The 13,947-nt window shown below is 32.7% G+C and overlaps 1 protein-coding gene across 1 annotated transcript; it reads right to left on the minus strand.

The window, feature by feature from the left end:
• Window positions 1-8,862: 8,862 nt before the first annotated feature.
• On the minus strand, window positions 8,863-11,966 carry LOC142630076 (GDSL esterase/lipase At5g41890). The gene is made up of 5 exons (XM_075804149.1): window positions 11,708-11,966; window positions 10,141-10,271; window positions 9,755-10,000; window positions 9,371-9,629; window positions 8,863-9,264 (listed from the first exon to the last, which is right to left on the minus strand). Exons 1-5 carry the CDS (start codon window positions 11,928-11,930, stop codon window positions 9,029-9,031), a joined length of 1,095 nt encoding a protein of 364 aa, XP_075660264.1. The 5' UTR covers window positions 11,931-11,966; the 3' UTR covers window positions 8,863-9,028.
• Window positions 11,967-13,947: the final 1,981 nt, after the last annotated feature.

Below are 13,947 nucleotides of genomic sequence, written 5' to 3' on the forward strand. Positions count from 1 at the left end.
TGATAGTAATAATGTTAGTCGTGTGTATACACACACGCGCGCGCACACATATACGCGCGTATATATATATATATATATATATATATTATATTTATTTATTATCAAGCAATTCTTTTAGCATATCACAGATCTTTTTTTTTTTGGTTACATTTGAGAAAAGCATATCACAGATCATAGGTTATATAGGTTTAATGTTACCTATTACTTCGTTTGCATGGCAAGATCAACATTTCTTCCATAATTAGCTAACATATATGGATCCCATCATTTTTTTTAAATTTTTAAATTTTTAAGTTCAAACTCTAAAAAACTAGGGCTCAAGTTCTAAATCAACTTTGCAATACACCTCAATTCAACCAGTCCAGTGATGTCCAACTTAATAATCTTTAAGCATTACACACATAAATACATTCAGCCAGAATCTTTCTTTCGATAGGTCACTATATTGAAATTTAGAGAGAAACTGATGATGAAAATGCTTAATTAACTGAAGGCCAGTTTGGTAATAGATTTCTAGTAACGCTGTTTGTATTTTTTGGAAATACGGATAGGTGAAATAGTGTGTAAAAATATGTGTAATGTTGTTTAAATACTAAAAACTGTTGTTTAAATAACAGAAACAAATGGGCTCTGAATCTTCATTATGTTGGATAATGATATTTAAACTGGAATTGATGGAAATATGCATGTATGCAGCGAAAAATTTACAGATCTACTTCATTCACAATTGATAACATGCACTATGTAAGTTTCAGAATATAGAATCAAGAGAGTGTACCTTGGTGTGGTGAATTTCAAAACCAAAGATCAGAAGTTCTCGAGAACACTTTCAATCTTCACCTTAATTCCACTAACACCTAAGATGTGTGGTCTCTCAATCAATTTTTGTTCAAGGGAGAATGAAAGAGTATCCAACACTCACATATACACCATTTCACACTGATGTTTCTCTTTTTCATATATTAAAATTATGTATGTTTCTCTCCTTATTACTGATTATCTAATTGGATTAGCCTTTTGGGCCTTTCCAATTGAGCTTTAGTATGTGGCTTGGAGTGGGACCAAAAGGGACCAATAAGACACTAGCTCCAATGGGCCTTAGGCTTTTCTGTCAACTCTTGACAAGTCCAAAGTTACCATTAATTATATTTAATACCACTATATAAATATAATTGCACTCTAGGCCTTATTTATAAATTATATCCCAAGACTTTATTATTCATGCAATCCCTTCATAAAATATTCGTAGTAATACAAAGTGATGAATGTAGATTGCCACTTTATAAATTACTACATCTTATCTTTGAGTACCTGGTTTAATCCTTTAAAGTTATTCATCATATATTTATGAAATCCAATTTCATAAATATATACTTTAGTAACTTCTTACCAAAGTGGTTAGACCTAACTCTCTGAATAACTGAACCCATTAAACTGGAAAATTCTTAGGTAGTCCCGGAGTATAGTGAAATGGTGCTCCCTCCTCTCACATTCATGGTGGACCCCATCATGAATTTAATGAGTGGACCCCACCATGAATTTAATGAGCGGACCCCACCATGAATGTGAGAGGAGGGAGTACCATTCTCCGTGCTCCGGGAGTACCTAAGAATTACTCCATTAAACTTATCTCAAGGGAATATTTTATATCTCCATTAAGAGACTATGAATTCCATCTTGAGAATATATGTTCCATCAACACTAAATGTGGCTGCCCAACATACTGATGTTTTGACCGTTACTTTAGATCTCATTCCTGATACATCAAAGCAACTTACACTTTATGATTAGGTCCATTATCCTCTCAGGATTAAGAGTTCATGTAAATAGAAGTCGTGAGATTTATTATTCATTTGACAGTCGTTAGGAGAATAATAAATCTCACAGCGGTCCAGTTCAATATGTCTTAACTCTTGAAACATATCAACACATCAACTAGAAGTCTCCACATCCATGATCAAGACAAATCATCTTAGTTGATATGTTATAGTCTTCGCAGATGAAATGCCCAATTCCATTACTGATTACAAACTAAATTTTGAGTTTACAAAGAACTTGTGATTTATATCTTTTGACTTTTCACATAAATCACATACTATGCATCTTATGGACTAAAAGATAATGTCCCATATTCATATTACCATTAATTTAGATAATAATAAAACAACTTTATCAATCATAATATTAAGTCATACATCATGTCATACATAACATTATACAATAGGATTTAAGGGCACTAATCCTAACAATCTCCCACTTGCCCTAAAGATTATTGTGGACTAATCTAACTCCTATTTCCTTTAAATGTGACTCGAAAGTTCTTTGGAGTAAGGTTTTGGTAAAGGGATCCGCTAGATTCTTTGCACTTTCAATCTTTGCTACTACTACATCTCCACGAGTAACAATGTTTCGAATGATGTGGTACTTTCTCTCATCGCACTTTCCTTTCTTATGATTTCTTGGATCTTTGGATTGTGCAACCGCTCCACTATTGTCGCAAAACAATGTGATGAGAACTTTCTCCATTCTGACAACACCAAGATCAGAAAGGAATTTCTTGAGCCAAACAGCTTCCTTTACCGCCTCATAAGCAGCAACATATTCAGCTTCCATGGTGGAGTCCGCAATACAAGATTGCTTAACACTCCTCCAACTTATGGCTCCACCTCCTAAGGTGAAAACACATCCTGAAGTGGATTTTTTGAAATCTAGATCCGATTGAAAGTCTGAATCTATATAGCCAATGGGAATCAAATCTTCACAACGGTAAACAAGCATATAATCTCTCGTTCTCCTAAGATACTTGAGACTATGCTTTATAGCTTGCCAATGTTTTAGTCCTAGATTTGATTGATATCGGTTGACCATACCAACTGAATAACAAATATCTGGTCTAGTACAAAGCATGACATACATGAGACTTCCCACTGCAGAAGCATAAGGAACTTGTTTCATCATATTTTCTTCCTCTTGAGTCTTAGGCCTTTGGTTATCAGATGAAGGAACTCTATGTCTAAAAGGAAGTAATCATTTCTTGGAGTTTTGCATGCTAAACCATTTTAGAACTTTATCTATATATCCAGCTTGTGATAAGCCTAATATCTTATTCTTGTGATCTCGCCAAAGCTTGATCCCTAGAATAAAGTTAGCCTCAACCTAGTCCTTCATATCAAATTGGCTTGACAACCAAACCTTTACCGATGACATTACTCCTACATCATTCCCAATGAGTAGAATATCATCAACATAAAGTACTAGGAACATTACTACTTTATCTCGATGTCTTTTGTACACACATAGTTTATCAAGATTTTGTTCAAAACCAAATGACTTGATTGCTTGATCAAATATGATATTCCATGACCTAGATGCTTGCTTAAGTCCATAAATGGACATTTTCAACTTGCATACCATATGCTTTTGGTTCTTTGTTATGAAACCTTCCGATTGCATCATATAGATTTCTTTTTTAAGATTGCCATTAAGAAATGCAGTCTTGACATCTATTTGCCAAATCTCATAATCATAATGAATAGCAATGGATAAGAGAATTTTGATAGATTTAAGCATTGCTAATGGTGAAAAGGTTTCTTCATAATCAATACCTTCTTTTTGTGTATATCCTTTCGCTACTAGCCTTGCTTTAAAGGTTTCAACCTTTCCATCTATCCCTCTCTTTCTCTTGTAAACCCATTTGCAACCAACAGATTTAATGTCGTTAGGCGTCTCTATAAGATCTCAAACATGATTGGAATACATAGAATCTAATCAGATTTCATAGCTTGAATCCAATGATGTGCATCTATATCATTCATTGCTTCAGCATAAGTGTAAGGATCTGATTCATCCTCTTCTGAGATAGCTTCATAAGTTTCTCCCAAACCTATAAATCTTATAGGAGGCTGAACAATTCTCCCACTACGACGAGGCATCTGTGTACTAGACATCCCATGAGTAGTATCTTGTGGTGTATCCAATACAGCCACATCATCCATAGTTTTATCCAATGGTTGTTGATTTACAGATTCATTCATTTCAGCCAATACAACTGTATTTCTAGGAGTAAAATTATTCATATAGTCATTTTTCAAGAATTTAGCATTTGTACTAACAAAAACTTTGTTATCCTTACGACTATAGAATAAATAACCCCTAGTTTCTTTTGGATAACCCACAAGCAAACACATTTCTGATTTTGGTTCCAATTTATCAGGCTTCCCTTTTAACACATGTGCTGGACAACCCCAAATGTGGAGATATTTCATGCTGGGCTTACGCCCACTCCATAATTCCATGGGTGTTTTAGGAACAGATTTTGATGGAACTAAATTCAAAAGATGTATTGTTGTATCTAAGGCATATCCCCAAAAGAAAATTGGTAGAATCGAATAACTCAACATAGATCTAACCATATCTAAAAGAGTCTTATTCTTTCTTTCTGATACACTATTTTGTTATGGAGTTCCAAGTGTAGTCAACTGGGAGATAATCTCATTTTCAGTCAAGTAATCCTTGAAATCCTCAAGAAGGTATTCGCCACCTTGATCAGATTGAATGGTCTTTATGTGTTTACCTAATTGATTCTTAACTTTTGCCCTAAACTTTTTAAACTTTTCAAAGGCTTTGGACTTTCATTTCATTAAGTACACATAACCAAATCTAGAGTAATCATCAGTGAAAGTAATGAAATACTCATAACCACCTCTTGCTTGGATTGACATAGGACCACATACATTTAAATGTACTAGTTTTAACAACTCTTGGGCTCTTCTACCTTTTGCATTAAAATGTCGTTTGGTCATTTTGCCCTCCAAACAAGATTCACAAACTGAAAATTCATCAAAGTCCATGGGCTGTAAAAGTCTATTTTGATTAGTCTTTGAATCCTATTTGAATTAATATGACCCAAACGCAAGTGCCAAAGATATGCATCATTTGTAGAAAGAAACTTTCTTTTTAATGATTTTACATGAGAACTACTATCTAATTCAGAATTATGTAATTCATGCTTATCAAGAATTAAAATATAAAGACCATCCACAATATTGTCAGAACAGATAAACATTTTATCCTTCTTTATTACAACATTGTCCTTTAGGATAACACAAAATCCACGTTTATCTAAGTACGTTGCAGAAATTAAATTCCTACGAACATTAGATACAGATAGACAGTCTTCCAATATTAAAACCTTATACTTAAAGTATAAATTAACAACACCAATAGCTACAATTGGAATCCTACTCCCATCAGCCAAAGTAAGAAGCAATTCCCCTTCATTAAGCTTTCTGGTCTCCTGAAACCCCTGCAAAGAATTGCAGATATGATTAGTACAACCTAAATCCACACACCAGGAATCCATGGGATTCTGTACCAAACAAATTTCAAGAAGAAAGGAACTTTTCATACCCTTATTCTTGGCAGCTTTGAACTTTGGACAATTCTTCTTTCAATGTCATTTCTCATCACAATGGAAACATTTTATTTTGGTTTTCTTTCATTTGTCAGCAACCCCTAAGGTAATTTGTTTACTCTCTTGCTTAGTGAAGTCCTTCTTCTTCTTTTTCTTTTTCTTCTTCTTCTTCTTCTTCTTCTTCTTTTTCTTCTTCTTCTTCTTCTTCTTCTTCATACCCTTGCCTTTTGACTTAGGTTGAGAAGTAGAAGCTTCACCCATATTGGCTTCAACACAATAAGTACCATGGATATCTTCTGTCGCCACTAACTCATTCATTAATTCAGACAAAAAATAAATCTTTTTGTTCATTTTATAATTAAGTCTGAATTCTTTGAATGATTCCGGTAGTGACTGGAGTATCATATCCACTTGGGATTCTCCGTCAATGTCGGCACCTAAAACTTCCAATGTATTTAGATTAGAGATCATTGTAAGACAATACTCTCTCACTGAACTACCTTCAGCCATTTTAGCATTATAAATTTGCCTCATGGTTTCTTGCGTTGCTGAACGGCCTTGCTCACCAAACATCTCATTCAGACTTAACATGACGTCCGAAACTAGTTCTACATCTTGCATTTGATGTTGTAGAACATTTGAAATAGAAGCTAGGATGTAGCACTTGGCAATTTCATTAGATTTCTGCCAACGAGTATATCGCTGTTTTTTCTTAGGAGGAGCGTCTAATGAAGGAAAGTTAGGACATGATTGAGTAAGCACATATTTGTGCTCTTCAATTGTAAGAACAATGTCAAAATGTCTTTTCCAGTCAATATAGTTGGATCCAGTTAGTTTGTTTTGATTAAGAATAGTAACAAGTGGGCTAAATTATGCCATGTTCAAATCTGAAAATAATAAACATAAATATAATAAGAAAACTGGACATTATCAATTTAGCATATATGCATATAATATGAAACCTTAATAAAACCATAAAAATAATATATGCAACGACAACCCAATCCCATTTTTAAAATTCCTTAGAAGCAAGTAAATTATAAACACTATGATTGATTGAGAACTATTCTCATATTAGTGCTATCATGATAACTCTTATCAAACACTAATAATATGCCATTTTTTCTTTAGCCTCTAAGTAATAATGACATAGCTCCGAAGGGAGGTTAACATTAAACTTAGTCTAGTGTACACCATTGACTGAATTCTATGTGAGTCATTAAGTAACTCCATGGTAGCGTGGTCATTCTTAATGTAAAAACACATATTATCCATCATTAAGAAGTTCAATCTGTAGTACCATGAATTAAACACCCTCCGAAGGGAGCAAGGCATATACGCCAAGGCGAGGTGCTTAATCACACTACTATAAACCAACAATGGAGGCCGTGAGATCCAACCCTTGTATTTCTCTCCCATTAGATGTTTTAAAATAAAGGTTTTTATTTGGAAATCATGTGTAATCTAATCACACATAGCCTTGCACTTTTAAAACTTGAAAACACTTAGAAAAATTCAAAATTTCCTTCTTTTGATCGATCGAATGTGCCCCTCAATCAGTCAAAAAAAATTAAATAATTCGAACCTGACCGTCTGCCTTGCTCGATCGGTACTCGATCGCTTCTTGATCGGTCAAAAAATTAAATTTGATCGATCGACTAGCAATCGGGTATCAATCGAATTAAGCAGAATGGCCACCAATTCACTTGATCGATTGAAAAAACTTGTGAACTTTGAATTTCCAGAATTTTTTATGAAGCGTTTTCAACCGTTTTTCATGAACAAGCAACCATCATATGAACATAATAGACAGAAATTGATATCTAAACTGATTTCCATTGATGTTAAAGCCTTAAAGTTCAAATTAACATACTTAATATCAAACTTAAACAACATCATAACATCATAATATCAATTTCAGTTTTCATCAAAACATAATTTCAATTACCATGCAGAAAATCAATCAAATAACTTTCTAACATCATGAAACTATCATTCTTAATTCCAAAACTCACAAAACATGTTATACAAATTGGAAATTGAAGACCGCTCTGATACCATTTGATGGAAATATGCATGTACGTAGCGGAAAATTAACGGATCTACTTCATTCGCAATTGATAACATGCACTATGTAAGTTGCAGAATATAGAATCAAGAGAGTGTATCTTGGTGCGGTAAATTTCAAAACCAGAGATCAGAAGTTCTCGGGAACACTTTCAATCTTCACTCCAATTCCACTAACACCTAAGATGTGTGGTCTTTCAATCAGTTTTTGTTTAAGGGAGAATGAGAGAGTGTCTAACACTCACATACACACCATTTCACAATGATGTCTCTCTTTTTCATATATTAAAATTCTGTATGTTTCTCTCCTTATAATTGATAATCTAATTGGGTTAACCTTTTGGGCCTTTCCAATTGGGCTTTAGTATGTGGCTTGGAGTGGGACCAAAAGGGACCAATAAGACACTAGCTCCAATGGGCCTTGGGCTTTTCTATCAACTCTTAACAAGTCTAAAGTTACCATTAATTATATTTAATACCACTATATAAATATAATTGTACTTTAAGCCTTATTTATAAATTATATTCCAAGACTTTATTATTTATGCAACCCCTTCATAAAATATTTGTAGTAATACAAAGTGATGAATGTAGACTGCCACTTTGTAAATTACTACATCTTATCCTTCAGTGCCCGATTTAATCCTTTAAAGTTATTTATCATATATTTATGAAATCCAATTTCATAAATATATACTTTACCAAAGTGGTTAGGCCTAACTCTCTGAATAACTGAACCCATTAAACTTGTCTCAAAAGAATATTTTATATCTCCATTAAGAGACTATGAATTCCATCTTGAGAATATATGTTCCATCAACACTAAATGTGGCTGTCCAACATATTGATGTTTTGACCGTTACTTTAGATCTCACTCTTGATATATCAAAGTAATCTACACTTTATGATCAGGTCCATTATCCTCTCAAGATTAAAAGTTTATGTAAATAGAAATCGTGAGATTTATTATTCATTTGACAGTCGTTAAGAGAATAATAAATCTCACAGCTGTCTAGTTCAATATGTCTTAACTCTTAAAACATATCAACTAGAAGTCTCTACTTATATGATCAAGACAAATCATCTTAGTTGATATGTTATAGTTATCGCAGATGAAATGCCCAATTCCATCACCGACTACGAACTAAATTTTGAATTTACAAAGAACTTGTGATTTATATCTTCTGTGACTTTTCACATAAATCACATACTATGCATTTCATGAACTAAAAGATAATATCCCATATTCATGTTACCATTATTTTAGATAATAATAAAACAACTTTATCAATCACAATATTAAATCATACATCATGTCATACATAATGTCATACATAATATTATATAATAGGATTTAAGAGCACTAATCCTAATAGGAATAACTAACTAACTAACAGAAATAACAAACTAATCCACTAACAACTAACTTCAGCATCACATGCTCTGCACGTCGTAGAACCACTTATTACATAACACAGAAAGCTACTTAAACGACTTGTAGCTGGACTAGTGAATTCTGAATTCTTAATTCTATTCTCAACACATTAGCTAGGAATTGTAGTTGTAAAGCTCACGAATGTTGATAGGAAAGCTAACGCTTTCATCCCCGTCTAGCAACATTTTGGCAATGATGATATTGGCAGCTTCTGTTGGGTGATATGCATCCCAAAACACATACTTTGATCGATCATCACACAGAGCAGAGGTGTTTGCATTAGGGCCCTTAAAGCAAACAAATGGTGGAAAGTTTCCTCCGCAACATGGTTCAATTGCATTCTCAAATCCTAACATCCACAAAAAATTAAAAAGAATTAGTGGACTTGAACCATTTAAAATTAAACCGATAGATGCTTACAAAATCAAAGGAGTTAAAGGTTTTAGGTTAGCTACCATATTGATGATAGTTTAGTATGATCCTCAAGACAATATCAAAGGAGTTGGCATATACAAAAATAGCTTCTGGTCCCAACTGTTGATTTAACTGATCCAGTGCCTTGTTCAGTTTCTTATTGTAGCCTTGGATCAAGTCGTTCACTTTAATTGAGCATTTTCCACTTGCTAGTAAATTAAGTGATCGAACAAATGGTATGCATCCTAGTGGTCCAACCCCAACCACTATGAACTTTCTAGCCCCCAATTCATGTAATCGCTACACAAAGCCATAGATAATAAATAATTTTTTTTTTATGAACGATAATAAATAATATTATTGAATATCACCAACTTGAAGAAATATATTAAATGTTACTATCTATGTTCTTCAAATTATTATACCTTAAGCTGTGTGGTTAAGTTGAAGACCATATAATCTTGGAAAGTAGAGGGAGAAACCTTATCATCACCTTCAAAAAAGGGTATTGATGGCTGAACATAATTCAATATGTCATTGGACCCAGTGGTTAGAGAGAAGATTGCCTTCTTTAAAAGTTCCTTTGTACCATTCTCTCTCATCACATTCACCATGTAATTTCTACTTTGCTCAAAATAGTTCACTTGCTCCCTTAACGGAACTCTTTCTATCTGGTAGGTTCAAATTTTTTTTTTTTAAAAAAAGAAAAAAAAAAGAAAAAAGAGAGAGAAGAAAAGAAGTGGTTCTAGTCAGTACTTTAGAAACTCAATCGATCATCTTGTGAATGAAATCAACGCTAACATATACTTACGAACAAGGATCCTGTTTCATCCAGTATGCCTGAGGCTCCGGAAGCATAATTTATTCCTCTATGAATTGCATCAACTTGAGTGTTTGGGGCTAAGTAAGGTGGAGGAAATGACTTGGCTCCAAGGGCTTGACCTGATTTTACCACAATAAGCAAAATTTAATATTACAATCTATAATGGTTAATAGTAAATTTTAGCATGATTTATGGTTAATATAAACAATGTTACCTTTTTTTCTTTTGAAAAAAAAATTAATTTGATAGTTAGAACAATGAGGAGGGAGCATTTGAGCTATGGATCTTCTCATAAAAAGAAGAGACAAGTGTTGTCTTCTAAATTCAACAATATAATTCTTTTATCAATATAACTATATAGTTGAATCTAGTTGGAGAATATAAAGTACAATATCTAAGGAATTGTACTTAAATTTTATCAATATATAAACCCCAAATCTCAATATCATTTGAACCCTAAAGTCCCAAACCATATTTAAACAAAAGATGTCATTATGAGTCACGAATAAGATACCTATAAAAAAAATTGTGAAATTTACTTATTGTACTTGTAATAGATGCTACAAATTTATAATATTACGTAGCCAATGATAAACAAGAATGCTACTCACATAATAAATTTCACAACTTATTAAGGTGGTATATCGTTTTTAGTGGCGAAACTAGACTATTTTCTTAGGGGTTAATGCGTAAAAGTCAGTATATATATTTTTATTTTTTCATAAAATTTACAAGGGGGAATGTTTTTTCAAAAGGGGGGAGGGGGCCCCTCCCTCCAGCAATGATCATTTCTATATGAGGGTTCTAAGAATAGTGGTTAAGATATATTTAATGTTATTAAATAATAATTATACATATTTTAAAATAAAGTCAAATTGTACACAAATATGTGTTTAATGCCTACTTACCGACCTTGGCATTAATGCCTTCCAATACTTTTCAGCAGATTTCTTTACCTAAATTTATTGCCAAAACACTTTCATAGAATATTAATAAGAAAAACTGTAGAACCACAATCAATTATAAAGCCTTAATTTTAAAAGAAAAAGTACTGCAATAAATACTAACAATGGACCATAGTTTCAGAGAGAGAGAGAGAGAGAGAGAGAGAGAGAGAGAGAGAGAGAGAGAGAGAGAGAGAGAGAAATAAATAAATAAATATATATATATATATATATATATATATATATATATATATATATATTCTCCGATTTGCTGTCTAACTACATCATTAATACTAGAACTAATAAGCTCTAACACCGATAAAAAGGTTTCGGTGCCTACTGAGTGACTAGTTACTAGCGAGACCAATCAATAGAGAATAAGACAGTTTCAACTTTCAATGGAGTGGCTAATGCCTTCCCTATCATTGGCAACTGGAAACAAAATTCAATAGATAACTTATAAACTAAATACCTAATATTATGTTCTAGAAGACCATAGTACCAAACACACTCAATGTGGGTTTAATATTTTATTTTTATTGGTTTATTTTACTTAAGAAATAAGCTTCATAAAAATATACTTAAGAAAAATAACAAGCATGTAGCATTACCCACAATGTCTGATATAGTTCGACCATTGGTGAATCTGCCTGTGGGTTTTCCACCAGAGGGCTTGAAATCAATGCCATAAGGAGGTGAATCTGCCTTTGAGAGTGTGAAAAGATAGTCATTGTTCCCAGCATCAACCAGAGAATCTCCAAACACAAATGAAGTAAAACAAAGACATGGCAAGATATGCAAGGAGATAAACACAAAAATAACGAAGATCTTCATTGTTTTGAAAAGCTTATTGTAACCTTAACATAGTTAAATAAAATAGGATGGTTGAGTAGGTATCATGACATGGTGCTAAGAGAAGTACAATACGTCTGGCCTGCCAAAGCAGGTAAGGACATCTTTGAACGTGTCTTCCCCTCGTGGGAGACTAGGTCTATGAAATACTGATATATTAGTTATTACATGTGTTCATGACCTCATATTTGGAACAACAATATTAGATCACACAATTTTTTTAATTAACATTTTTACAATTTGTTAACGTGTCATTGCTTCAACATCATTTTTACTTAATAATGTTAGCGATAGAATAAATTTACTATATTATCTTTACAAACTAACTTGTAATCTAAAAAGTCATTTAGAATTTATTTCCAGTTTTGCAAGGGGAACCGAATTTTCACATCCTCTCTTACATTGTATTGCCACTTCACTCAACGAAATTCACCACAGCTCAAAAACAAAAGAGAGGGTGTAAAAATTCGGTGAAGTTTTTTGTGTCAATATATAGACTTGTTGGTTTATTCTTTGTGTTGATGGAGTGACACCAATCACTTTATTATCACATTAATTTGAAAGTTTTTTATAGTAAAATTTAGTTTTAACATTTTTCTTTTATGCCAAGAGCTTTGTGGTTTAACTGGAACTTCCTGGTATTTCTAAGAGATCATTTCCCTCTCTCCATTGTAGCTATAAATTTTTTTTTAAAAATATCCCTTTTACAAGAGTCCAGAATTGAGTATTGACATTTCCTTTGTTATACATTTACTTTTGTCATATATCAATAACAAAATGCCATGTCAAAATCAATCGTGAATTTTAATTAGCTTAATTAATAAATTTTATTACTATTGAATAAAAAATCTGAGATTCAAACTTTATTTATCTAAAACCCAATTGATGCTTTGAACTAAAAATAACAATCATAGCTTTAAAAATAATAATATTATAAAAAAAATTTGTGTCCAACATTTAATGACCAAAAGAAAGACCGTCCATTGTTTGATTAATTAATTAGGTGGGCTCCCTACTAGCAAGGCTGGTATGAAAAACGTAAAAGACGTCTTCTGCTGGGCAATTAGGAATACTATGGATGGAACTAATTAATTTATTCGTGGCTTATCATTTTCACAAGACAACATTTTCGTGTAGACAGCCATAGATTTACAGGGTCCCAGTGGGCGTTTTACTTGTAAGACTGCATTAATTCATGTCTCAAATCTCTCGATGATTTTTACACACAAACTAAAAGATGCACATTCATTTGTCATTTTAATTTGAAATTACCACAACTGCTGTTGTTAAATATTATTATTAATTCCCAAATTAAGGACAAAGGAAACCGAAAGGAAACGAAAGGGAAAAAAAGCATAACCACATTTGACCTTATAGAGAAAGATGATGCAAGAAGAAATTACTGAATCTGTATTTTGTTACATATTGTGCTATTCTTGAGAATCACAACAACATCACTGGAGATCTCCTGTACAATATTACGCAACATATATATATATATATAATCCAAGAAGCACATATAATTATCTCAACAAAAAACAAGGATAATGTTGAGGGAAAAAAATGTTTGTATAATGAAGAAATTACTGATTATGCTAAAATATTAATTAATCAGATTATTTATCTTGTAGAATTGAAGAAAATGCTGTAACATCGTAAGGATTTGTAGCATAATCCGCAGCGGCGGCGGAGTTATGAGGAGACAAGGGGGCCATCACCATGTCCCATGTAATTTTTTTTCAAACTAAGATTTGAAAGTTTGTGGGTCCCAAAAAAATCCACACTGGTCTACAAAAATTAAAAAAACCAACAACTCCACCTCTAAATGCAGATAATGCAGCTCATTTATTAGCTAGCTATGTAGGTTTTAGTTTTAGCTCAACTGATCAAGTCTCTTGTAGTTGAATAAAAAATTTAAAATTCGATCCTCATTTATACCATAAATTAATTGATATATTAGTCTGATAATAAAAAATAATCATCAACAGTGGACGCCATA

Source organism: Castanea sativa, chromosome 1 (genome assembly GCF_040712315.1).
Source record: "Castanea sativa cultivar Marrone di Chiusa Pesio chromosome 1, ASM4071231v1".
Classification (NCBI taxonomy): Eukaryota; Viridiplantae; Streptophyta; class Magnoliopsida; order Fagales; family Fagaceae; genus Castanea; species Castanea sativa.

Coding starts and splice junctions, on each gene's coding strand:
- LOC142630076 (XM_075804149.1), bottom strand. CDS start 11,930: ATGAAGATCTTCGTTATTTTTGTGTTTATCTCCTTGCATATCTTGCCA. Junction 10,272..11,707: donor AACTATATCAGACATTGTGG/GTAATGCTACAT, acceptor TGGTAAAATCAG/GTCAAGCCCTTGGAGCCAAG. Junction 10,001..10,140: donor ATGAAACAGGATCCTTGTTC/GTAAGTATATGT, acceptor TGAACCTACCAG/ATAGAAAGAGTTCCGTTAAG.